The following is a 25,317-nucleotide window of genomic DNA, read 5'->3' on the forward strand; positions in this document are numbered from 1 at the left end:
GGTAGACTGCCTATACACAGCATGTATAGATAACTGCCAATCAGCAGATGGTGGGCGGAGTTTTCTGCTTCTCATGAATATCCAGGACTACTGGGCTCATGCACATAATGGAGAGGACTACTTATTGTCCATGTTATTCAGGAGGAGATCTCAGAATCAGCTGCACAGAACAATGTAAGTGATACATCATGTATTACCAGTCTGTACAGAAGTTTGATGTTGATGTGACGTCTTCTGAGGCCTTAGTTGGCAGCAGTCCTCCATTTTCTTTAAATGTAACACATATTATTATTCTTCTAGCATGAAAGGACTGGCAAGGGTGGTCTGGAGGCATACACCCCCTTGGTTCTTCTATAAGATGGAAGCTGTCATTAGCCGAGTTAATAATGCAAATAACCAACTCTCCACTCTGCAGCCTATTGTAGCTAGATGATTCACAACGGCTTTAGTGTATAACGCTAGTTTTCTATATACTAGGTAATAGCCTATGCCTAGTAGTAGTATGGAAAAAAAAACGTCTAGTGTGTAAATCCAGTGTGGAATTCTATTGATTTTTAGACCAGCGGGAAATTTTACCCCAGAATTAATGGAAAGACCATACGCTACCAGCTCTTCATTTATTATCTATGGGATTTCGGAATATAGCCAAGCCTGGCAAAACTGAGACTTATTAAAGGAGAAGTCCAGCTAAAATTTTATTAAAGTATTGTATTGGCCCCCAAAAGTTATACAAATCCCCAATATACAGTTATTACGGGAAATGCTTATAAAGTGCTTTTTTCTCTGGACTTACTACTACGTCAAGGCTTCATTTTCTGGATAAAATGGTGATGTCACTCCCTGGATGACATGGTAATGTCACTTCCTGGATAACATGGTGATGTCACCTCTTGGATAACATGGGGATGTCACTTCCTGGATAACATGGTCATGTCACCTCTTGGATAACATGGGGATGTCACTTCCTGGATAACATGGTGATGTCACTTCCTGGATAACATGGAGATGTCACTTCCTGGATAACATAGTGATGTCACTTTCTGGATGACATGGTGATGTCACTTCCTGGATGACATGGTGATGTCACTTCCTGGATAACATGGTAATGTCACTTCCTGGATAAAATGGTGATGTCACTTCCTGGATGACATGGTGATGTCACTTCCTGGATAACATGGTGATGTCACGACCCGACTTACAGAGCTGTGTGGGGTGTGGCTGCTGGAGAGGATGATGGCAGGGGGACACTGAGGGACACAGGGCACTGGAGGGACACCGAGCATCCCTCTGCCATCATCCTCTCCAGCAGCCACAGCCCACGCAGCTCTGGGAGTCGGATCGTGACATCACCATTTTATCCAGGAAGTGACATCACCATGTTATCCAGGAAGTGAAGCCTTGATGTAGTAGTAAGTGCAGGGAAAAAAGCACTTTATAAACATTTCCCGTAATAAATGTAGATTGGTAATTTGTATAACTTTTGGGGGGGGCAATAAAATACTTTAATAAAAATTTTCGCTGGACTTCCCCTTTAATTTTGGCAGTCTTGGTTCTAATTTTTAAATTTCTATACCAAAATTTTTTGTGGTTTGTAGACTGTAACCATAGAGATGCATACTGTTTTCTTTAAGCACTAAAGACTTTTCCATAAAGACAGAATTTCATGCAGATTTTGGTGCAGATTTGAATGTGGAATGTGGACCTGTGCCCAGATTTGACAATGAAGTTAATATTCCGATGGGTGTGCACTTACTTTTAATAATGAGAGTGAATATCAGGTGATGGGAGTGGGGGGGTTTGAATGTCGTATATTGAGGGGTGCGTATACCTAACACGTGCCCCTCGATGTACAACAGCGTTATATTTTTTACTTTAAAGGGAATGTGTCATCAGACAATGACTTGTATAAATTGTATAAATATTGTATAAATTGTATAAATAATGTTTTATGTTTAACAGATTTTTAAAGAATTTTTGGTGACGTTTTCAAATTTTCCATTTTTCTATCTATATTATAAAATAATCCTGATATCTTGCAGTATTTATTCTGGGGCTAAAACTAAGCTGAGACTTCCTGTTGTGTCTGTGGTGATAAGAGGAGGCTGCTGTAAAGTGATCTGCACAGCAACTAGGTGACACATTCCCTTTTAATTGTGTTTGTTGGCACATGGCAATCCTAAACCAGTTACCTTTTGCCATATTTAACAAATGTCATCTTTTAATCTTGTAGTAAGATGTCAGAAGAACATATCCCTATACATGATGAATTTATGTACTGCCTCGGAGCTGCTACGCAAGTCCTTAAATTTGGGCCTTGGAGGGATCTGCAGAAAACTTCAGATGAAGCGCCACCAAAACTGCTGTTCTTCATCATTCCAGGTGAGAGCTCAACCATTATTTACATTACGACCCTCTACATTTTAGGCCGCACCAGTGACATAGTAGGTCTGTATAAAATGAAGACTTTTAAAGGGATTGTATCGGCACAATATGTTTTTACTGATCACAGCCAGATACTGGAACATGTTCTTCTTTTCTAATGTGTTTCTATTTTCTTATTGTAATTTTACAATTTTTGATCAAGGGTTATCAGGTCTAACATAAAACTTCGCCACCACGCTCTCCGCCGAATTTACTTAGTAAATGGGGAGGATCTGTGGCTGCCTCCAGGGCAGGTGTAGATTTTTGCCCATAAATCATAATCAATCAGGCACCAGATGAGGTCCTTAGCATGGGGGGGAAATCTGGTCCATGCAAAAATCTGCACCTGGGCTGAAATTTGAAAATTTCACTCTTTATTTTTACCACATTATAAGGCTGGGTTCACACACAGTATATTTCAGGCAGTATTTAGTCCTCATGTCAGGTCCTTATAGCAACCAAAACCAGGAGTGGATTAAAAACACAGAAAGGCTCACACAATGTTGTAATTGAGTGGATGGCCGTCATTTAATGGTAAATATTTGCTGTTATTTTAAAACAACAGCTGTTATATTAAATAATGGCCGTTATTTACTGTTATATGGCAGCCATCCACTCAATTTCAACATTGTGAGAACAGATCCTTTCTGTGTTTTTAATCCACTCCTGGTTTTGGTTGCTATGGGGACCTGACATGAGGACCAAATATGGCCTGAAATATACTGTGTGTGAACCCAGCCTTAAAGGGAACCTGTCACCCCCCCGTGCCGGGGTGACAGGCTCCCGACCCCCCGTTAGAGCCCCCTATACTCACCTAATCCCGCCGGGTCCCGCTTTTGGAGGTGGTCGGGTGATGAAGATCTCAGCCGCTGCAGCCCGGCGCGCACGCTGAGAGATGAGTCCAACACCCATAGAGAATGACAGGAGAGTCCAGCGCTCCGTCATTCTCTATGGGTGTTGGACTCACCTCTCAGCGCGCGCGCCGGGCTGCAGCGGCTGAGATCTCCGTGACCCGACCACCTCCAGAAGCGGGACCCGTCAGGATTAGGTGAGTATAGGGGTCTCTAACGGGGGGTCGAGAGCCTGTCACCCCGGCACGGGGGGTGACAGGTTCCCTTTAAGGGGCATCTATCTTGTCTCTTTTTATTTTTTCCACACAGCATTTAGTGAAATGCTTTATGGCAAGCTGTATGGACATAGACCCAGTGAACTTTTCTGGACTCTGTTCTTTGTTTGAGACATATTTGTGAGCATGCTTTGCAACCTCATTCCACAAAGGGGAGGGGCGGGGTGTACGTATTAGCTGCCACGGCTAATCGCCGAGCCTGGCTAATTAGCTAGTTAGATGCAGCTGTGAAAGCTGACAGCTGCGTCTAACTAGCTGTTACAGCCCCATCCCTGGTGTCTAGTGGGGGAGATCGCCCCTCTGCAATGCGATCGCTGAGGGGCGATCCCTTCTTCCTGCCCGGCCAATAATAGATAATAGATTGCTTGCGGCTCCAGCAGCCCAGAGCAATCTATCACTCATCTCATGGATTCAGTGTATTATAGGTATACTACACTGATCTCTATGAGAGATCAGTGTAGTAATAATAAAAGTCCCCCAGGGGGACTAAAAGTTAAAGTAAGAGAAAAAAATAAGTTTTTTTCATTAATAAAAAAAACCCTCCTCTAATAAAAGTTTGAATCACCCCCTTTTCCTATTTTATAAATAAAATTAAATAAATAAACAAACTAACTATTAAATTATAACTATTAAATTAAATTATAACTATTAAATTATCACATTCCTGATAAACAGCATAAGCGCAAAAACCCGCCAAAGTGCTGATTTTTTTGTCACATCAAATCCAGTAAAATTGCATTAAAAATGATCAAAAAGTCACATATGCGCAATCAAGATACCTATAGAAAGTACAGATCATGGCGCCAAAAATGACACCTCACACAGCCCCAAAGACCAAAGGATAAAAGCGTTATAAGGATGGGAATGGAGCGATTTGAAGATTGTTTTTTTTTTTTTTTTTAAAGGTTTTAATTTTTTAAAAGCCTTCAGATAAAAACAAAGTTAAACAATTTAAATATCGCTGTAATCGTACTAACTTGAGGAACATATATAACAAGTCAGTTTTTTTCAATTTCACTGCACAAATAATTTTTTTTATGGTTGTGCAGCAAATTTTATGGAAAAATTAAGGCGGTCAATGCAAAGTACAATTAGTGTCACAAAAAATAAGGGCTCATGTGGGTCTGTAGGTGAAATAATGCAGGCGCTATGGCTTTTTGAACACAAGGATGAGAAAAAGAGCAAAAATGAAAATTGGCTCCGTCCGGATTTATGTAGGTTGATGGCCGTTTGACCAGTAGGGTCCATCAACTGGGCGCAGTTCTCTGTTGTCTTCTTCAGGCCACCAGAGCTGAGTTGGGTGGCGGCACACATTTCCATCCGCCACGTTATTCACTATTCTCTTGATCCACGGGGGTCCCACCACCCATTGACAATATCTTGATACAGTCGGTAATTTTTTTATGTCTTTTTTTAATAACTGTAATACAAAGAAAATCCCTACTCCGACGAAAATCTTTTTCTTTCAAACCAACTGGTTTCAGGAAGTTATATAGTTTTGTAAATTACTTCTATTTAAAAATATCAGCTTATCAGCTGCTGTATGTCCCACAGGAAGTGGTGTATTCTCTCCAGTCTGACACAGTGCTCTCTGCTGCCACCTCTGTCCATGTCAGGAACTGTCCAGGGCAGGAGAGGTTTTCTATGGGAATTTGCTGCTGCTCTGGACAGTTCCTGACATGGACAGAGGTGACAGCAGAGAGCTCTTTGTCAGAATACACCACTTCCTGCAAGGAATACAGCAGCTGATAAGTACTGGAAGACTTGAGATTTTTAAATAGAAGTTAATTACAAATCTAGATAACTTTCTGAAACAAAAAAAAAAGATTTTCATTGGAGTACCCCTTTAAGTCTTATTCCACATACAAATATTTTCAACTTTCACCAAACCGTCTGTACTCCACGGAGACTCTGGGCTTTCACCATCTCAGAGGGAGCATTATTAGAGGCCACATATGACCTGATTGTGAGGTCAGACTCCTGCTGTATCCTTCTGCTTTGCTGTTCATTAGGCCCATGGAACCGCAGTGTGTTCAGCTAATGTATTCCGACCCCCCCCCCCTGCACCCATGTGACCAGCGATGCAAAGGGGATAAAATCCCTCCGTGTAATTACCACCGTGCTTTCCTCTCATATGGTTTTGTATATCTTCTGTGTTTGTTGCTACTCATGTCTGGGAAAATGTGGTCCGACTTTGCACTACTACTTTGATATGTAAAGCGCCTTCCCACGTGTTTTTTCTTCCATCGAAACCTCAGAGCGCAGCCCGCTATCTCCACATCTACCGCTCCTCGCTTTCTTCCTACGGTGTAAACAAGCTCCGTTTTGTCATCTATATATATTTTTTTTGTGGTTTTTCCTCGGAACGTTTAGTTTATATTTAGTTTCTATTTGATAACGTGTGATGTAAAGCATAACATTTTTTGCGGCTATCGCTCATATTTGGATATTTTGATTCTAACAATTCCCGACTATAATTTCTTTTTATATAATTTTTTTTTTTTTTTCCGTTGCCGAGCCTGTTGGCCTAAGTCCCTGACTCCTCTTCTGTTTCCCTGCCAGAGTTCCTGCTGTATTTGATAGTACTTGGATCCCTTCTGGCTATATGGAACCCGGTGACACATTTTCGGAGGAAATTGGTAGTGTCTTGCATGTTATTGAGGGCTCGAGTTTCATGATCTTCTAAGGAGAGACGTCCTATCCCATTATTTCTGCTTTTTGTTTTTCTTGCCGCGTGTTCGCTCACTGACATGTTGTTCTACGGGAGAGGCTGCTGTTTTTTTTTTTTGTTTTTTTTTTGCTTTTTTTCTTTCCATTTCATTCTTTTTAGTTCTAGGCACATCTGGAAATCAAAAAGCAGAAATGTTAAAGTTTGGACATTGCAGGTGATGAGAGTATGTTTTACAGCGGCAGGGTTACTACTGATACTGATAGACATTGGGTTTAGTTCATAAAACTTTAACTGGTTGTTACAGTTTAGGGACTGTCATAAAACAGGGGTGGGGGTGATAGTAGTTGGGGGTTACAGGCTGTATACATAGTCTGGGCAGGTGCATTCAGTAACTTCTTCTTTCCCTATCATTGAATGCAATGAGCTAATGATCTTTAGAAGTATATTCCATCCAATAATGTTGTGATATGTTGTGACACCTTACTAAATAATGGCCTAATCTAGTAATGCGTATTGCTTACTTTAGTAGGAAAACCCTTTTAAAGGGGTACTCCAGCGGAAAAAGTTTTCTTTCAAACTGAAAAGTTATATAGAATTTTACATTTCTACTATTTAAAAACTCTCCAGTCTTCTAGTACTTATCAGCTGCTGTGTGCCCTGCAGGAAGTGGTGTATTCTCTCCGATCTGATGCAGTGCTCTCTACTTCTCTTAAAGTGTCACTGTCGTTTCATTTTTTTTGCAGAAAGTACAGGCGATTTTAAGAAACTTTGTAATTGGGTTTATTAGGCAAATATCTGCATTATCTGCCATTATCTGCATTCAAAAAGCCTTTCCCCAAGTCTCCTCCCCCCCTGCATTCACTGCTCATTATCAGGAAATCTCGACTAGTTTATATCAGTCGAGCCCTGTGTAATTTATGGAGAGGGGAGAGGGGAGGAGGGAGGAGAGAGATTAGTTGCCAGCAGAGAACAAAGGATTACACAGTGGAAGATGTGTGAAAGACGGTATTCAGAGGTCAGAGAGGTCAGTGCTGATTTCTGAGGAGATAGCCCAGGGATGTAGCTGTAAATTAACTCTTTGTTGTCCTGTTTTTGTGCCTCATTTCCCCCACCCCTCCCCTCTCCATACAGAACCATGAAGACAGGGGGAGAGCTTCAAACTGGTTTTTCATGATAAAAATGCATTTTTCTGCTAATAAACCCAATAACAAACTTTCTTAAAATCGCCTGTACTATTGAGTTCAGCAAAAAAAAACAAAAAAACGACATTGACACTTTGTTATATACAGTACCAGAACAAACCTCATAACATATATACAGTACCAGAACCAACCTCAAAACATATATACAGTACCAGAACAAACCTCATAACATATATACAGTACTAGAATAAAACAAACTACATACACTACCAGAACCAAGCTCATAATATAGGTGCAGTACCTGAACCAAAGTTATTACATAAATTCAATTCTACAATTAAGCTATACAGCATAGCTTAATTCTAGAATTGAATTTATGTAAAAACTTTGGTTCAGGTACTGCATCTATGTTATGAGCTTGGTTCTGGTAGTGTATGTAGTATGTTTTATTCTGGTACTCAATGACATGCCTGATCCTTTTCAGGGTAGATCAGCAGCCACTAAAGTTGCTGGCAGCAGCTTATTACCCTGTTAAGAGCATAAAAACTGCGTATGAATAATTGTATGTCAAATGATATCCACCAGCCATCTAAATTGTATAACCACATTACCCGTCCAGTACTTTATGCTTCTGAATTGCAGGCTAGTCCAGAAACTTACTAGACCAAAATCAGAGGGGTTTTTTTGTGGCAGTCTCCTAAACCTGCACATTTGCCATGCCGGATTAAAGGAATTTTGCATTCATCAACTAAATAAATCTCAGCAAAACTAGAACTGCAAACTCCTGTGAGGAAATAGCGCAGAGGGAACAATAGATGATTGTGTCGAGCCTGTCATGGCTGCAGCGCTCCTCTCACACATGCATGTATTTAGGCCGAGGACGGTAATGTTTAACACATTCCAGGCACCTGATTCTCAGACTATCACTTCTTTATAATCCGAGCACAATGGAAGTGCCGGGCTTCCCGAGCATCATAAAACACATTACCACATTGTGCTAGCGTCCCCAATGTCTACTCACGGGGTTTGCATCGTATCGGGGTGTCTTAATTAAAACCCTAGTGGTGTACTGGGTCGTGTCCTTTGATAATGTCATAGCTGTGCAATATCTCTTACAGATGTCCCAGCTGCTACATGAAATCACTGCGTGTAATCCATAGGTGCAAGGGACTATTGACTATCAGCCAGGTTACCTATTGTTTATTACAACAACAAGGGCAGGTGTTATTCTGTATATAAGGTGTGAATAGGTATCAGAGGAATACACAAGTATCAGGTTCAGTAAAACATTGACTGTATACCTGGCGTCCTTCTAGCATTGTAAAGAGGAACAAGCCGTAATATCAGAGATCAGCTGTACTCAGAAGTAGCAGTGCTGTCTTCTCCAGGTATAAGGTACACTGTATTCCTTGTATTCACAGTAAGGGTGCCTTCACAACGTACCGTATCGCTGCGTATTTAACGCTGCATTTTTATCGCTGCGTTTTTGCTGCGTTTTTTACATGCGCGTTTTGATTTTCAAATGATTTTCATGTGAAAATCAAAACTGGCATGTAAAAACCGCACCAAAAACGCAGCGATACGGTACGTGTGAAGCTACCCTTACAGGATGGTTTTTGCATCGGCCAATTATTGGGTCAATTTAAAGTGTATGATAAAATAAAATAAAAACAGAAAATATATAGTTGAAGGAGAAGTCCGGCAAAAATTTTTTATTAAAGTATTGTATTGCCCCCCAAAAGTTATATAAATCACCAATATACACTTATTACGGGAAATTTACATAAAGTGATTTTTTTCCTGGCACTTACTGTCACACCACTATGCAAAATGAGCTAGAGAGGGACTAAAGCAATGCATTCCACAAGATGTTCAGTGCATAAAATAGGCATAATACACAGTGGCATACAATAAATACCACCTGAGTGTAAATAGTCCCAGTGTAACAGAGAACCAAGTGCCCCACGCGTATCGCCGCCAGGCAGCGGCGATACGCGTGGGGCGCTTGGTTCTCTGTTACACAGTGAGCATCCTCCTGTATTTTAGGAGGATGCCGTTGTTTGGATTTTAGATGTTTTTAACTTGTTTGCAGCCAGTTTAATAAAGTTATTTCTGTACCATATTCCAGGTGTGCGCCTCATCTATATACCCTAGGTTTCTTTCCTTTTTTCTGTATATGTGTTCCATAATTGTGGCTGCAATTGCGGATACTTGAGTTATTGCCCATTGATTTCTATAAGGCCATTCACACCGTTAGTAGATTACGAGTCTTATTACTTATAACAAGATTATGAGTCAGTAGAACAAATTTGTTCTGATCCGTAAAAAAAAAAAAAAAAAAACGGACATGTCCTAGTGTTTTTTTTTTTGTTTTTTTGTATAGATTCACCAATAGAAGTCAATGGGATCCGCTATTTTCTACGGATTGTGACTGTATCATCTGCAAAAAATGCAGATCTTCAATAGGCAAACTGGTTCCACCTTTTTTTTATAACCTGATCCACTTTGTTCAAACTAGTACAGTACTGATTTAACAGATCTGCAAAAAACAAGAAAAAAAATATGAATATATAAGAATATATGAAAATATAAGAATATAAGGACCAGAAAAAAACAATGAACGTTTGCACGAGGTAGGGATAAGGAACCTTCGCCCCTCAAGCTGTTGCAAAACTTTGATTCCCATCATGCTGGGACAGCCAAAGCTAAAGCTTTGTGGTCCGGGCATGATGGGAATTGTAGTTTTGCAACAGCTTAAGGACCAAAGGTTCCCTATCCCTGGCATAAGGCTTTAGTGATGAAGCTTCGACTGCAGTTTTCCAGAAAGTGAGACACCTACTGGACAAACGTATAGCATTGTACAATGTCTTCCCATAGGAAATAATGTAAATGTCTTTAATTGGTTCCATCACTCACCAATAATTACTTACAATACTCATATATTAAGTAACAATCATCTTTCTGTGTAATTGGGCGAACAATTTCAGGTCGTTCGCCATAGTGGTCGTTTGTTATCGTTAATCGCTGATCGTTGAAAAATCGCTTTGTGTAATAGTACCCTTAGGCTCCCGGCCCATCCGGTGAGGTGGCTAATGGTCTGGTTACAGTTCTCTGTATTCAGGAAGATACTGGGATTATGGAAGCAGCTGGATTCTTTGGGGCAGGTTCAGTGGTGACTTGTAAATACTTTGGCATGAAGCCAGCCACCTTCACACTAGACAGGAGGGGGTCAGTGGACCCTGTTCTGCACAGGCTTTTTTTAGATTTATGTAGGAGATACTGATCAACACACTGCATGTAGTAGATGGTCAGGGGCACAGTCACATGATCCCACAGCGGGATCGGAACATACCATACACCTTACGGGATTGGGAATAGCCTTACACCAGAGGCTGTGATCAACCCAGATGAGTAAGTGTGCCTGACCGTAAAAAAAAAAATCTTTTTACTGTGTTAGGCTGGGTTCACACTACGGTTATGCAATCAGTTTTTTTTATCCGTTTTTCCATTGAATTCCATTTAAAAAAACGGATCGAAACTGGTCGAAACATAAAAATGAGGTCAACTACGTTTTTGCGTTCATTAAAAAAAAAAAAAAAACGGATCCGTTTTGATCAGTCTTTTTATAATGGAATCCAATGGAAAAATTGATGCACACATGCATCCTTTTTTTTCCATCCGTTTTTAATCCATTTCTTGAAAAATAAAAAACAGATTGCAAAAACATAATGTAAACCCAGCCTTAGACTGAAATGATCGAAATCGAGTCCTGGCTTATAGAAAAGGGAACAATCTTATTGTGATATTAGACGTCGTTTCCATGAAGCTGCCCTCGGTGTCCAAAGATGTGGAGGACTCTCAATTTATAGAAGAACAAGTAGATTTTAGCTCGCGGACTCTTCCTATCCTCACGTCCGAGGTTCTCTTATAGTAACATATCGCTCCAGCAGTGAATTGATAGAGACATCTCTAACTTTGCTCAAAGAAGTTGTCCTGAAGCCCAATAATCCCCCCGTGATACCTGCGCTCTGGACCACATTAAAATCAGGATGTGTCCTCAGGATCCTTTATAAGTCAAATCCCCGCTAGCAGACTTCCTAACCACATCCATTTTGTTTGATCCCACGTAGGAAGAGCCGTGCTATGCATCACTATGGATATGCGTGTCTTTATTAGCGAGTACTCCCAATCTGAAGGCCTCTTGTGTATCTCCTTTGTGCCAGACATGATACAAGGCTATAAAAAGCTTAGGAAAGATGGAAAGATGCAATATAGGGGAATGATATCATAACATGCCTTTTCTATAAATTATTCTTATGGTCTCTCTTAAAAATTAAAGGGGTATTCCAGTTTAACCAAATAAAGCATATTCATCGTTTAGTGAAAAATTATAAGTGTGTCCATTTTCCCTGTCCTGTATAGTGCCCCAATAATGTCTTATAGTATCCTATTATTGCTGTTAGGCCCCCAGATACCACGTATCCCCAAAAACTTTTTACTCAAAAACAGCCACTATGACTTATTTTTGAGGTATGTCTCATTTCTTTCCCGCCTACATCCCCCCCCCCCCCGACCTCACATCCTTGCAGGACGGGTGGCAGTGTGCAGTGGGACGGGCTGTGGCGTGCGGCGGGATGTGCGGAGGTCGTGGGGGCCATGAACTAAACTGCCTGCAGGGCTGGCAGTGAAGCTCCACGAGGGGAGTCCTGGGTGGCGGTGGGTGGAAACAGTGCCTTACTTTCGGGGGCGCCCTAGTTTAGGTTACAGGGTGCCTTATTTTCGGGGGATGCCTTACTTTAGGGTAGTTGGGGTGTCTTATTTTAGGAGGGCGACTTATTTTTGAGGAAACACGGTAACATTGCAGAAGTCAGTGGTGCCACCTTCCTTTAGTTATAACAGCTTATACACCTACTGAACTGACCCTACAAGTAGAAACATAGAAGATTGTCAGCAATCTTATCGTAGGATAGATATACGTTTATCTCAGGGAGCTTTGCATTCACTTATTGTAGATTTAGCTACCACATCTGCTGAAAGTTTAATCCAAGCATCTACTACTCTTTCAGTAGAGATTTTCCCCCTAACTAATCTCAGATTATGTCCCTTGAACATGTTCTCCTGTTAAATTTCTTTATTATTAGTCCTTTAACATATATAAAAGTTTTGATCATGTCTCCCCTATACCTTCTTTCCTCCATACTATACAGATTTACATCCTTATATATTTCCTCATATGTCTTATACCTCACACCCTCTACCCGGCCCAGGACCGCATCTATTAGCCAACACGAGTCAATTGGTCGTGCCGGCTTATGTACCATTTAAATGCCACTGTCAAAACTGGCAGCGGTATTTAAATGCCATGAAAGACTCCATCCTCAGTGTTCTAGTGGCAGATCGGGTACTTACAATCACATCGTGAGGACCAAATCTGTTATACTTACCGGGCCACAGGGACATAATGACACTGCTCCCGCCTCAGTGCCTGATTACTAGTGGCTACAGCAGCCCTCAGTAATCAAGCAGAGATAGCATTGATCAATTCAGTACATATACACTGCATTGATCCCTATGAGCAATTAGTGCCTTAGGGGGGCTAAAAATTACTGTTAAAAAAAAACGTTGTTTTCATTTTAATAATAAAAAAATCTCATCCCAAATTAAAAGTTTAAATCACCCCCTTTTACTGTTTTTTAACAATAAATATATAACTAAATAAACATATTTGATATCGCCACATGCCAAATCGCCTGAACTATTAAATTATCACATTCCTGATCTCGCGCAGTAAACCGTGTAAGACCGGGTTCACACTACGTTTTTGCAATCCGTTTTTTTTAAACGGATGAACGGATGCATGTGTGTGCATCCATTTTGATCTGTTTTTCCATTGAATTCCATTATAAAAATAAACTGATGAAAAAGAATTTTTTTTTTTACGTACACAAAAACGTAGTCGGCCTTATTTTTGTGTCCGTTAAAATAAACAGATGCGTTTTTTTTTTTTTTTTTTTTTTAATATAATGGAATTCAATAGAAAGACTGATCAAAACGGATGCACACACATGCATCCGTTTTTTCCATCTGTTTTTCATCCGTTTTAAAAAAAACGGATTGCAAAAGCGTAGTGTGAACCCAGCCTAAGCACAAAAAAAAATGCCCAAGTGCAAAATTGCTGAAGTTTGGTCACATGAAATCTGGAAAAATTGTAATAGAAAGTGATCAAAAAGTTGCATATAAGCAAGCAAGGGACCAATACAAAGTACGGATTATATCTTGTTTTACAGCATTAAAAATATGATTTTGCGGTGATTTTGCAAAGGAAATATAGCCACAACTTTTTTCCAGTTCACCCACATGAACAGCAACATCACAGTGTTTTTTTTCTCTTTTTAGAGAAAGTCTCACTGAAGCCCTAGCCTTATATCGTTGGGGGGGGAGGTGTTTTTTGTTTGGAGCTACTGTAGCATTGGTCACAGGTGCGCTCATCTGTACATAGTTTACCCTTAGTCTTAACAGGTGGACCGTTCCCCCCTACTACTTTCACTGCCTTGTCCACTACTCCGCGACCACAGGGCCCCTTAGGGCATGTTACTTGTTCCAAGAAATTAGAGAGCTAACATTTTTTTTCCCGTTCCTTGAAAAGATAATAGAATTTAGTGTTTGGTTGAAAGTGGATATTGTAATTGCAGTGTTAGGAAAGAGAAGCTGTTTAGAGGTCAGGCCCAATGTGTTGACTGTAAACAGTTTAATGCATTGTGCAGGCATGTTAGGTGGAGGAGCAGACCCCCGCTCCCCTCCATGCAGTCACCTACTACCACCAGCCTTGCAAACATTTGCTTCCATTCAGCCGCTCTCAACAGCTGTTCCCTGAATTTCATATGATGAGGATTTAATGCCTAACATTTCCTACTAAATATTTGAAAAGACTTGGAAGTGCTCATCTGGACTTCAAGAAAAATACTTTGTAGCCAAAACAAATCCACAAAGTGCACTAAATTTAAAGGTGGGCCAGGGAGGAGTGGGGGTGCCCGTGTGAGCTAAGACCTGGGTTTTACTATCCAAACAATAAGGTAATTCTCCTCTACTACTGTCTGAATTGCCCAGAAATGGATTTAATTTGAGCAGATGAAATCCTGGAGGTAAGGTGCAGTGATGTATCACTATTACACTGCAACACCTAACCCGGGCAGGGGAATGTTACGCTGCACATGTGTTCTAGGCCTCGACATGGACTTTTATATATCGTTTTTTTTTTAAGCTGTTCTAATTATTTTATTTATGGTTTTATATATATTGTTTGTGTTCTCATATCGCTACAGAATTCCCTTAGGCCTCAAGCACATGGTCATATATATATATATATATATATATATATATATATATACATATACACACACCACTGTTATAGAGTATCTATAGACTGCTATTGGTCCACTCTGTGCTACGGTATGACTATGGTTTTATGTGCACTTAGAGTTCCTTCTGCTTTGTACTACGGAATCATAGGGACTCTATTTACTGTCATTAACCCCTTCAAGACAAAGCCCTTTGATGCACAAAAGTCCGGGTCAGATAAAAGGGGTTGTTTGGCGCTACAGAAACATGGCCACTTGCATCCAGAGACAGCACAACTTTTTGTAGTGTTTTTGTAGCGCTGGATAACTTCTTTAATGCAATGTTTCTCCCTGATCGCTTGTTATTAATTTTTTTTTCTGATATGTAATTTATTAAAATCAACAATCCTGGTGTTTTTTTTTTGTTATAACGCTGCGATATGTAATATGTTTATTTTTTATTTTTTATTTTTATAATGGGCAAGGGGGGGTATTTTAAACTTTAATTGGGAGGAGGTTTATAAGGGTTTTTAATACTTACACTTTTTATCACTGTTAAACATGCAATCGATAGATTGCATGTACTGATCTATGCTATGACATAGCAAAGCATAGATCAGTGTTATCAGTGATCTATGCATAGAGCCTGCCTGAGAGCAGACTCTGTACATGGATCGCCAAACTGACAGGACGGAGGAAAGTGACCTCCCCCCACCCGCATGGCTGCCGGGGTCCCGATCACTCATTGACAGATGCTTGTTCTGTCACTGAGTACCTTAAATGCTGCAATAGCTATAGATCGCGGCGTTTAAGGGGTAATAAGACACAGCTGCGGGATTGCAGCTGCCTCTCATTACCTCCAGCACCGGACACACTGATGTGTGCGGGACCGCTCTCACTGCAGCGGTCCCGCACACATCAGTAGCCCCATCAGTGCAGGAACGTATATATACATTCCTACTGTACGGGGTATGTGCAATAGGAATGTATATTTACATGTTACTGACGGGAAGGGGTTAAAGGGGTAGTTCATAAAAAAAAAAAAGTCCTTCAAATCAGCTGGTGCCAGAAAATGCCAGACAGTTGTAATTTACTTATATTAAAAAAAAAATCTCTTCCTCCAGTACTTATTAGCTACTGTATGTCCTGCAGGAAGTGGTGCTTTTGCTCCAGTCGGAAAGAAAATTCAGTTGAAAGAAAAACATTTTTGGTGAACTACCCCTGTAAGGGTCTGTGCACCAGGCCAGTGGTAGGGAACCTGCGGCCCTCCAGCTCTTAAAAAACTACAATTTCCATCATACCTAGACAGCCAAAACCAAAGCTTTGGCTATCTTGGCATGATGGGAATTGTAGTTTCTCTACAGCTGGAGCACTACAGGCTCCCCTTCAATGGACTAGGCTATGGAGACTGAACATTTTAGTAGGTGTTAGAGGTCTAGGAGATACTTACAAGGGCATTCATGTGCTAGTATGTTATCCCCTATCCACAGTGCCCATCAGTGGTGCCACCATCCATCATTTATGTACTTAGTTACTATAATTATTCTGTTATTTATTCCTTCAGGTAATCCTGGTGTAGTCGGATTCTACAAAACCTTCATGCAGTCCCTTTACTGTGGATTGAACGGAAAATATCCAGTATGGGCTATCAGTCACGCAGGTCTCTGCACACCGCCCAGAGGGATGGATATGACAGATGGTATGTGCTGTTTTTCTGTACTAGTAGTATTGTGCTTAGCTGGGCAGTCAACAAGATAAGGTGTAAAAAACACCCTGTTAGTCATCAGGTGAGTTATATGCAAATTGGAAGCCTGGGATCATTTGCAAGGTAATCCGAACTATTTATGTATCATAATTGAGGTGTGACTACTAACCCCAATATCCCCCTTCCTGCCATGTTCATGTGAATGCTCAGAAATAGTCTTTTCCCCTAAAGGGGTATTCCCACAAACAAATCAAATTAGATGTGTACCACATACATGTATGTAAAAAAGCAAAAATGTACAACAGAGCAAGCATGGTCCCACAACCCATGTATGCATTCGCAGTTGTCTTAGTGGATGCCATAAGAAAGCCTTAAGCTCTATGTACAAGAATGTACCTTCTATAATAATGCCTCCTATATACAAGTATATAACTACTATAATACTTCCCCCTAAATACAAGAATATATCTACTATAATACTACTCCTATATACAAGAATATAACTACTATAATACTGCTCCTATATACAGGAATATAACTACTATAATGGAAGGAAAGAAATACGTAGTGGCACTCACCCTTTGTCATTCAGCTAAGCGGCTTTATTACAATTCACAAGTTGCGGGGAGGGAAAGGGCTCAGGTGTGTTCGCGTCCTGGGACGGCCGTTTCGGGGATACGCCCCCTTTGTCGACCAGGTGATCACCTGGTCGACAAAGGGGGCGTATCCCCGAAACGGCCGTCCCAGGACGCGAACACACCTGAGCCCTTTCCCTCCCCGCAACTTGTGAATTGTAATAAAGCCGCTTAGCTGAATGACAAAGGGTGAGTGCCACTACGTATTTCTTTCCTTCCACTCCAGTATACCTTGCCTCGGTAGTGTGCACCCCCTTCCAGCAGCCATATTCACATTTATTGTCTGGCTTCAGAACCTATCCTTGGTTTCCATCTATACAGTGCACATTTTGGAGCGGTGCAGGCTTCTGTATTTCACTACCCATAACTACTATAATACTGCTCCTATATACAAGAATATAACTACTATAATACTGCTCCTATATACAGGAATATAACTACTATAATACTGCTCCTATACACAGGAATATAACTACTATAATACTTCTCCTATATACAAGAATATAACTACTATAATACTGCTCCTATATACAAGAATATAACTACTATAATACTGCCCCCTATATACAGGAATATAACTACTATAATACTGCCTCCTATATTCAAGAATATAACTACTATAATACTGCCCCTATATACAGGAATATAACTACTATAATACTGCTTCTATGTACAATAATATAACCACTATAATACTGCTCCTATATGCAGGAATATAACTACAATAATACTGCTCCTATATACAAGAATATAACTACTATAATAATGCTCCTATATACAAGAATATAACTACTATAATACTGCTCCTCTATACAAGAATATAACTACTATAATACTGCCCCCTATATACAAGAAAATAACTACTATAATACTGCCTCCTATATTCAAGAATATAACTACTATAATACTGCCCCTATATACAGGAATATAACTACTATAATACTGCTTCTATGTACAATAATATAACCACTATAATACTGCTCCTATGTACAAGAATATAACCAACATCAGAAGTTAGTATATAATTTGGCCAAACCATATTGCCTCATGTACCACGTGCAGATCTTCTGATACACGTGAGTCCTTAACCAAAAAACATCACTGTGCCGGTCAGCGACCACAATTCCCGCAAAACGTGCGCAAGCAGAGAAGGGGAGCCACGGAATGGCCCTGCAACCCCATTGTCACAGGACCAGACCCTAAAAGGCCCCCCCAGACCCCACAGGCGCCACCGGCGGAAAAAGTGGACGCCAAGCAACACAAGTGTGAACAAGCTCTTACCTCTCTCTCCATGCCTCTGCAGGTAGAATGGGAGAATACTAGGAGATCCTCCCCTTATGTACACAGGTGCTTCCTGCTAATTTGGATCACATGGGTCTTGCAAAGCACGAGTGCTAGCCACAATGAAAAAAGGGACAGAATACATAAAATATGCACAAGCCAAAAAGACAGAAATGGCTGCACATCGCACCCATGGCTGACACGAAAGCTCAGAAGTTAGTATATAATTTGGCCAAACCATATTGCCTCATGTACCACGTGCAGGTCTTCTGATACACATGAGTCCCTAACCAAAAAACATCACTGTGCCGGTCAGCGACCACAATTCCCGCAAAACGTGCGCAAGCGTGCGCGAACGTACGCAAGACATTTCTGTCTTTTTGGCTTGTGCATATAACTACTACGATACTGCCCTCCTATATACAGGAATATAACTACTATAATGCGGTTCAGGGAAGAAACAGAGTGCTGCACCTCACACCTATGGCTGATACTAGTGCCGCTAGGCTAAATAAAAAACACATCAGAATTTTGTGTATGAATTGATCAAGCCATACTGCCCCATGTACCTCGTGCCGGTATCTGATACACATGGGTCCCTACACTAAGTCCACACCGTGCCAGTCAGTGGCCACCAACCCAGCAGGCGTGCACAGCCAGGGAACGGGGGCCATGGGACGGCCCTGCGACCCCCATGCCACAGGACCAGACCCAAAAACACCACACCAGAACCCGGCCAGCACCGCCGGCGGAGAAGGTCGCCCCCAAACAGCACAAGTCTGGATGAGGTATTGCACTCACCATAGCTGCAGCAGACAGAATGGGAAAAAACAGGAGGGATTAAAACCATGTGCACTCAGGTGTCTCCTGCTAATTGCGGTCATGTGGGTCTCACCATTCTGATGTGTTTTTTATTTAGCCTAGCGGCACTAGTATCAGCCATAGGTGTGAGGTGCAGCTCTCTGTTTCTTCCCTGAACCGCATTTTGTTTCTCTCTTTTCTCCGTGTTTTGCACTCCTCCTGGTGAGACCCACATGACCGCAATTAGCAGGAGACACCTGAGTGCACATGGTTTTAATCCCTCCTGTTTTTTCCCATTCTGTTTGCTGCAGCTATGGTGAGTGTAATTCCTTATCCAGACTTGTGCTGCTTGGGGGCGACCTTCTCCGCCGGCGGTGCTGGCCGGGTTCTGGTGTGGTGTTTTTGGGTCTGGTCCTGTGGCATGGGGGTCGCAGGGCCGTCCCATGGCCCCCGTTCCCTGACTGTGCACGCCTGCGGGGTTGGTGGCCACTGACTGGCACGGTGTGGACTTAGTGTAGGGACCCATGTGTATCAGATACCGGCACGAGGTACATGGGGCAGTATGGCTTGATCAATTCATACACAAAATTCTGATGCGTTTTTTATTTAGCCTAGGGGCACTAGTATCAGCCATAGGTGTGAGGTGCAGCACTCTGTTTCTTCCCTGAACCGCATTTTGTTTCTCTCTTTTCTCCGTGTATTGCACTCCTCCTGGTGAGACCCACATGACCGCAATTAGCAGGAGACACCTGAGTGCACATGGTTTTAATCCCTCCTGTTTTTTCCCATTCTGTTTGCTGCAGCTATGGTGAGCGCAATACCTTATCCAGACTTGTGCTGCTTGGGGGCGACCTTCTCCGCCGGCGGTGCTGGCCGGGTTCTGGTGTGGTGTTTTTGGGTCTGGTCCTGTGGCATGGGGGTCGCAGGGCCGTCCCATGGCCCCCGTTCCCTGGCTGTGCACGCCTGCGGGGTTGGTGGCCACTGACTGGCACGGTGTGGACTTAGTGTAGGGACCCATGTGTATCAGATACCGGCACGAGGTACAGGGGGCAGTATGGCTTGATCAATTCATACACAAAATTCTGATGTGTTTTTTATTTAGCCACGCCATACTGCCCCATGTACCTCGTGCCGGTATCTGATACACATGGGTCCCTACACTAAGTCCACACCGTGCCAGTCAGTGGCCACCAACCCCGCAGGCGTGCACAGCCAGGGAACGGGGGCCATGGGACGGCCCTGCGACCCCCATGCCACAGGACCAGACCCAAAAACACCACACCAGAACCCGGCCAGCACCGCCGGCGGAGAAGGTCGCCCCCAAGCAGCACAAGTCTGGATAAGGTATTGCGCTCACCATAGCTGCAGCAAACAGAATGGGAAAAAACAGGAGGGATTAAAACCATGTGCACTCAGGTGTCTCCTGCTAATTGCGGTCATGTGGGTCTCACCAGGAGGAGTGCAATACACGGAGAAAAGAGAGAAACAAAATGCGGTTCAGGGAAGAAACAGAGTGCTGCACCTCACACCTATGGCTGATACTAGTGCCGCTTGGCTAAATAAAAAACACATCAGAATTTTGTGTATGAATTGATCAAGCCATACTGCCCCATGTACCTCGTGCCGGTATCTGATACACATGGGTCCCTACACTAAGTCCACACCGTGCCAGTCAGTGGCCACCAACCCCGCAGGCGTGCACAGCCAGGGAACGGGGGCCATGGGACGGCCCTGCGACCCCCATGCCACAGGACCAGACCCAAAAACACCACACCAGAACCCGGCCAGCACCGCCGGCGGAGAAGGTCGCCCCCAAGCAGCACAAGTCTGGATAAGGTATTGCGCTCACCATAGCTGCAGCAAACAGAATGGGAAAAAACAGGAGGGATTAAAACCATGTGCACTCAGGTGTCTCCTGCTAATTGCGGTCATGTGGGTCTCACCAGGAGGAGTGCAATACACGGAGAAAAGAGAGAAACAAAATGCGGTTCAGGGAAGAAACAGAGTGCTGCACCTCACACCTATGGCTGATACTAGTGCCGCTTGGCTAAATAAAAAACACATCAGAATTTTGTGTATGAATTGATCAAGCCATACTGCCCCATGTACCTCGTGCCGGTATCTGATACACATGGGTCCCTACACTAAGTCCACACCGTGCCAGTCAGTGGCCACCAACCCCGCAGGCGTGCACAGCCAGGGAACGGGGGCCATGGGACGGCCCTGCGACCCCCATGCCACAGGACCAGACCCAAAAACACCACACCAGAACCCGGCCAGCACCGCCGGCGGAGAAGGTCGCCCCCAAGCAGCACAAGTCTGGATAAGGTATTGCGCTCACCATAGCTGCAGCAAACAGAATGGGAAAAAACAGGAGGGATTAAAACCATGTGCACTCAGGTGTCTCCTGCTAACTGCGGTCATGTGGGTCTCACCAGGAGGAGTGCAATACACGGAGAAAAGAGAGAAACAAAATGCGGTTCAGGGAAGAAACAGAGTGCTGCACCTCACACCTATGGCTGATACTAGTGCCGCTTGGCTAAATAAAAAACACATCAGAATTTTGTGTATGAATTGATCAAGCCATACTGCCCCATGTACCTCGTGCCGGTATCTGATACACATGGGTCCCTACACTAAGTCCACACCGTGCCAGTCAGTGGCCACCAACCCCGCAGGCGTGCACAGCCAGGGAACGGGGGCCATGGGACGGCCCTGCGACCCCCATGCCACAGGACCAGACCCAAAAACACCACACCAGAACCCGGCCAGCACCGCCGGCGGAGAAGGTCGCCCCCAAGCAGCACAAGTCTGGATAAGGTATTGCGCTCACCATAGCTGCAGCAAACAGAATGGGAAAAAACAAGTATCAGCCATAGGTGTGAGGTGCAGCACTCTTTTTCTTCCCTGAACCGTATTTTGTTTCTCTCTTTTCTCCGTGTTTTGCACTCCTCCTGGTGAGACCCACATGACCGCAATTAGCAGGAGACACCTGAGTGCTCATGGTTTTAATCCCTCCTGTCTGTCCCATTCTGTCTTTGATAGTTATGGTGAGTGCAATACCTTATCCAGACTTGTGCTGTTTGGGGGCAGCTTCCTCCGCCGGTGGTGCTGGCTGGGTCTTGGTGTGGCATTTTTGGGTCTGGTCCTGTGGCATGGGGGTTGCAGGGCCGTTCCATGGCCTCCCTTCCCTGACTGTGCACGCCTGCGGGGGTGGTGGTCGCTGACCGGCACAGTGTGGACTTAGTGTAGGGACCCATGTGTATCAGATACCTGCACGCGGTACATGGGGCAGTGTGGCTTGATCAATTCACATACAGAATTCTGATGTTGTTAATGCAGCCGAGAGGTACAAGTATCAGCCATAGGTGTGAGGTGCAGCACTCTTTTTCTTCCCTGAACCGTATTTTGTTTCTCTCTTTTCTCCGTGTTTTGCACTCCTCCTGGTGAGACCCACATGACCGCAATTAGCAGGAGACACCTGAGTGCTCATGGTTTTAATCCCTCCTGTCTGTCCCATTCTATCTTTGATAGTTATGGTGAGTGCAATACCTTATCCAGACTTGTGCTGTTTGGGGGCAGCTTCCTCCGCCGGTGGTGCTGGCTGGGTCTTGGTGTGGCATTTTTGGGTCTGGTCCTGTGGCATGGGGGTTGCAGGGCCGTTCCATGGCCTCCCTTCCCTGACTGTGCACGCCTGCGGGGGTGGTGGTCGCTGACCGGCACAGTGTGGACTTAGTGTAGGGACCCATGTGTATCAGATACCTGCACGCGGTACATGGGGCAGTGTTGCTTGATCAATTCACATACAGAATTCTGATGTTGTTAATGCAGCCGAGAGGTACAAGTATCAGCCATAGGTGTGAGGTGCAGCACTCTTTTTCTTCCCTGAACCGTATTTTGTTTCTCTCTTTTCTCCGTGTTTTGCACTCCTCCTGGTGAGACCCACATGACCGCAATTAGCAGGAGACACCTGAGTGCTCATGGTTTTAATCCCTCCTGTCTGTCCCATTCTATCTTTGATAGTTATGGTGAGTGCAATACCTTATCCAGACTTGTGCTGTTTGGGGGCAGCTTCCTCCGCCGGTGGTGCTGGCTGGGTCTTGGTGTGGCATTTTTGGGTCTGGTCCTGTGGCATGGGGGTTGCAGGGCCGTTCCATGGCCTCCCTTCCCTGACTGTGCACGCCTGCGGGGGTGGTGGTCGCTGACCGGCACAGTGTGGACTTAGTGTAGGGACCCATGTGTATCAGATACCTGCACGCGGTACATGGGGCAGTGTGGCTTGATCAATTCACATACAGAATTCTGATGTTGTTAATGCAGCCGAGAGGTACAAGTATCAGCCATAGGTGTGAGGTGCAGCACTCTTTTTCTTCCCTGAACCGTATTTTGTTTCTCTCTTTTCTCCGTGTTTTGCACTCCTCCTGGTGAGACCCACATGACCGCAATTAGCAGGAGACACCTGAGTGCTCATGGTTTTAATCCCTCCTGTCTGTCCCATTCTATCTTTGATAGTTATGGTGAGTGCAATACCTTATCCAGACTTGTGCTGTTTGGGGGCAGCTTCCTCCGCCGGTGGTGCTGGCTGGGTCTTGGTGTGGCATTTTTGGGTCTGGTCCTGTGGCATGGGGGTTGCAGGGCCGTTCCATGGCCTCCCTTCCCTGACTGTGCACGCCTGCGGGGGTGGTGGTCGCTGACCGGCACAGTGTGGACTTAGTGTAGGGACCCATGTGTATCAGATACCTGCACGCGGTACATGGGGCAGTGTGGCTTGATCAATTCACATACAGAATTCTGATGTTGTTAATGCAGCCAAGAGGTACAAGTATCAGCCATAGGTGTGAGGTGCAGCACTCTTTTTCTTCCCTGAACCATAACTACTATAATACTGCTCCTATATACAGGAATATAACTACTATAATACTGCTCCTAGATACAAGAATATAACTACTGTAATACTGCTCCTATATACAGGAATATAACTACTATAATACTGCACCCTATATACAAGAATATAACTACTATAATGCTTCAGGAAGATACAGGTGCCGGCACTGTCTGAATACTGCTCAATCAGTAGCTGTGCGCTGGAGTCGGATTAAGGGCTAATAAACTGCACTGGTAAGTAGCCGCGGTGCTCGAACAGAGACAAGGGCAGTACGGTGTATAAAATAGAAAATAAGTCCAAGCACTCACCGGATGAAGGGATCTCTTTGTGCGTTTATTCAGACATCACAGGGAGGGAGCGGTGGCAAGGGTGCGGGAGCGTGTAGCAGACAACTGTTTCGCGCCTCAGCGCTTTGTCAAGTCTTACATCACTACCGGGGGAGGGTAGTTTAAATAGGTTACATCATGCATATGCAAATAGTATTCAAAATAGGTGAAAACAAAAAATGTGTTACATACAAGTACAAATTATCTCACAAGAAAACACTCCAATCATTCCTCTCATTGAGGCCATTGGGACCGGTCGCATCTAGAGTGGCAATCCATGTTGCCTCTCTCCTGAGGAGGTACTGATGCCTGTCTCCTCCCCTATCAGGTTGATCCACCTTCTCTAAGCCCAGAAAACGCAGGGAGCTGGTGTCACCTTTGTGGACAGAATTCACATGCTCTATAAGGCGGGGAACGCCTTTCCCAGTCCTAACTGAATAGGCATGCTCTTTGTACCTGGTCCACATTGGGCGTTTAGTTTTGCCAATGTAGAAGCGGTGACACGAGCATACAAGCGCATAGACAGTGTAGGGGGTTCTACAGGTGATGAGGCTATCGATATAGCAGTCTACTCCATTAAGATTAATATAAGCAGTAGGAATAAGCTGCGGGCAGTACTTACAGCTACCACATCTTTTATTTCCTGTCAGAGGAGCTCTGGTGAACCACTCATCTGCCGCTTTTTTCTTTTTGCACGTATTCACATTGAGCTTATCTCCAATGGTGCGGTTTTTGCGGTATGTGATGAGGGGTCCCTGAGCTGCAATCTCCTTCAGGTCATCGTCCTGTGCCAGGATGTGCCAATGTTTCCTGATAGCTTTAGTGATACACTGATTCAGCGGTGAATTTTGAAAAACAAAAGAACACCTATTTAACCCTTTCTGTTGTGTGGTCTTGGATCTCAGTAGGTCTGATCTGTTCAGCATATTGGCCCTGGTTCTAGCTTCACTAATAACCTGTTCTGGATATCCCCTTGCTGAGAGTCTT

At 43.5% G+C, this 25,317-nt stretch overlaps 1 protein-coding gene across 8 annotated transcripts in view; it reads left to right on the forward strand.

Moving 5' to 3' along the window:
- Positions 1 to 25,317, forward strand: part of LDAH (lipid droplet associated hydrolase) — a 171,285-nt gene that overhangs the window by 23,390 nt on the left and 122,578 nt on the right. For 7 of the 8 annotated variants that reach the window (XM_069973115.1, XM_069973114.1, XM_069973113.1 and 4 more), the window contains 2 exons: positions 2,231 to 2,379; positions 16,262 to 16,396. In XM_069973115.1, coding sequence (XP_069829216.1) covers positions 2,235 to 2,379; positions 16,262 to 16,396 — 280 coding nt within the window. In that variant the 5' untranslated portion in view covers positions 2,231 to 2,234. Of the gene's footprint in view, positions 1 to 2,062; positions 2,133 to 2,230; positions 2,380 to 16,261; positions 16,397 to 25,317 lie in introns of those variants that run through there. The other variant, XM_069973119.1, reaches the window with a different exon arrangement.

This window comes from Dendropsophus ebraccatus, chromosome 6 (assembly GCF_027789765.1).
Source record: "Dendropsophus ebraccatus isolate aDenEbr1 chromosome 6, aDenEbr1.pat, whole genome shotgun sequence".
Classification (NCBI taxonomy): domain Eukaryota; kingdom Metazoa; phylum Chordata; class Amphibia; order Anura; family Hylidae; genus Dendropsophus; species Dendropsophus ebraccatus.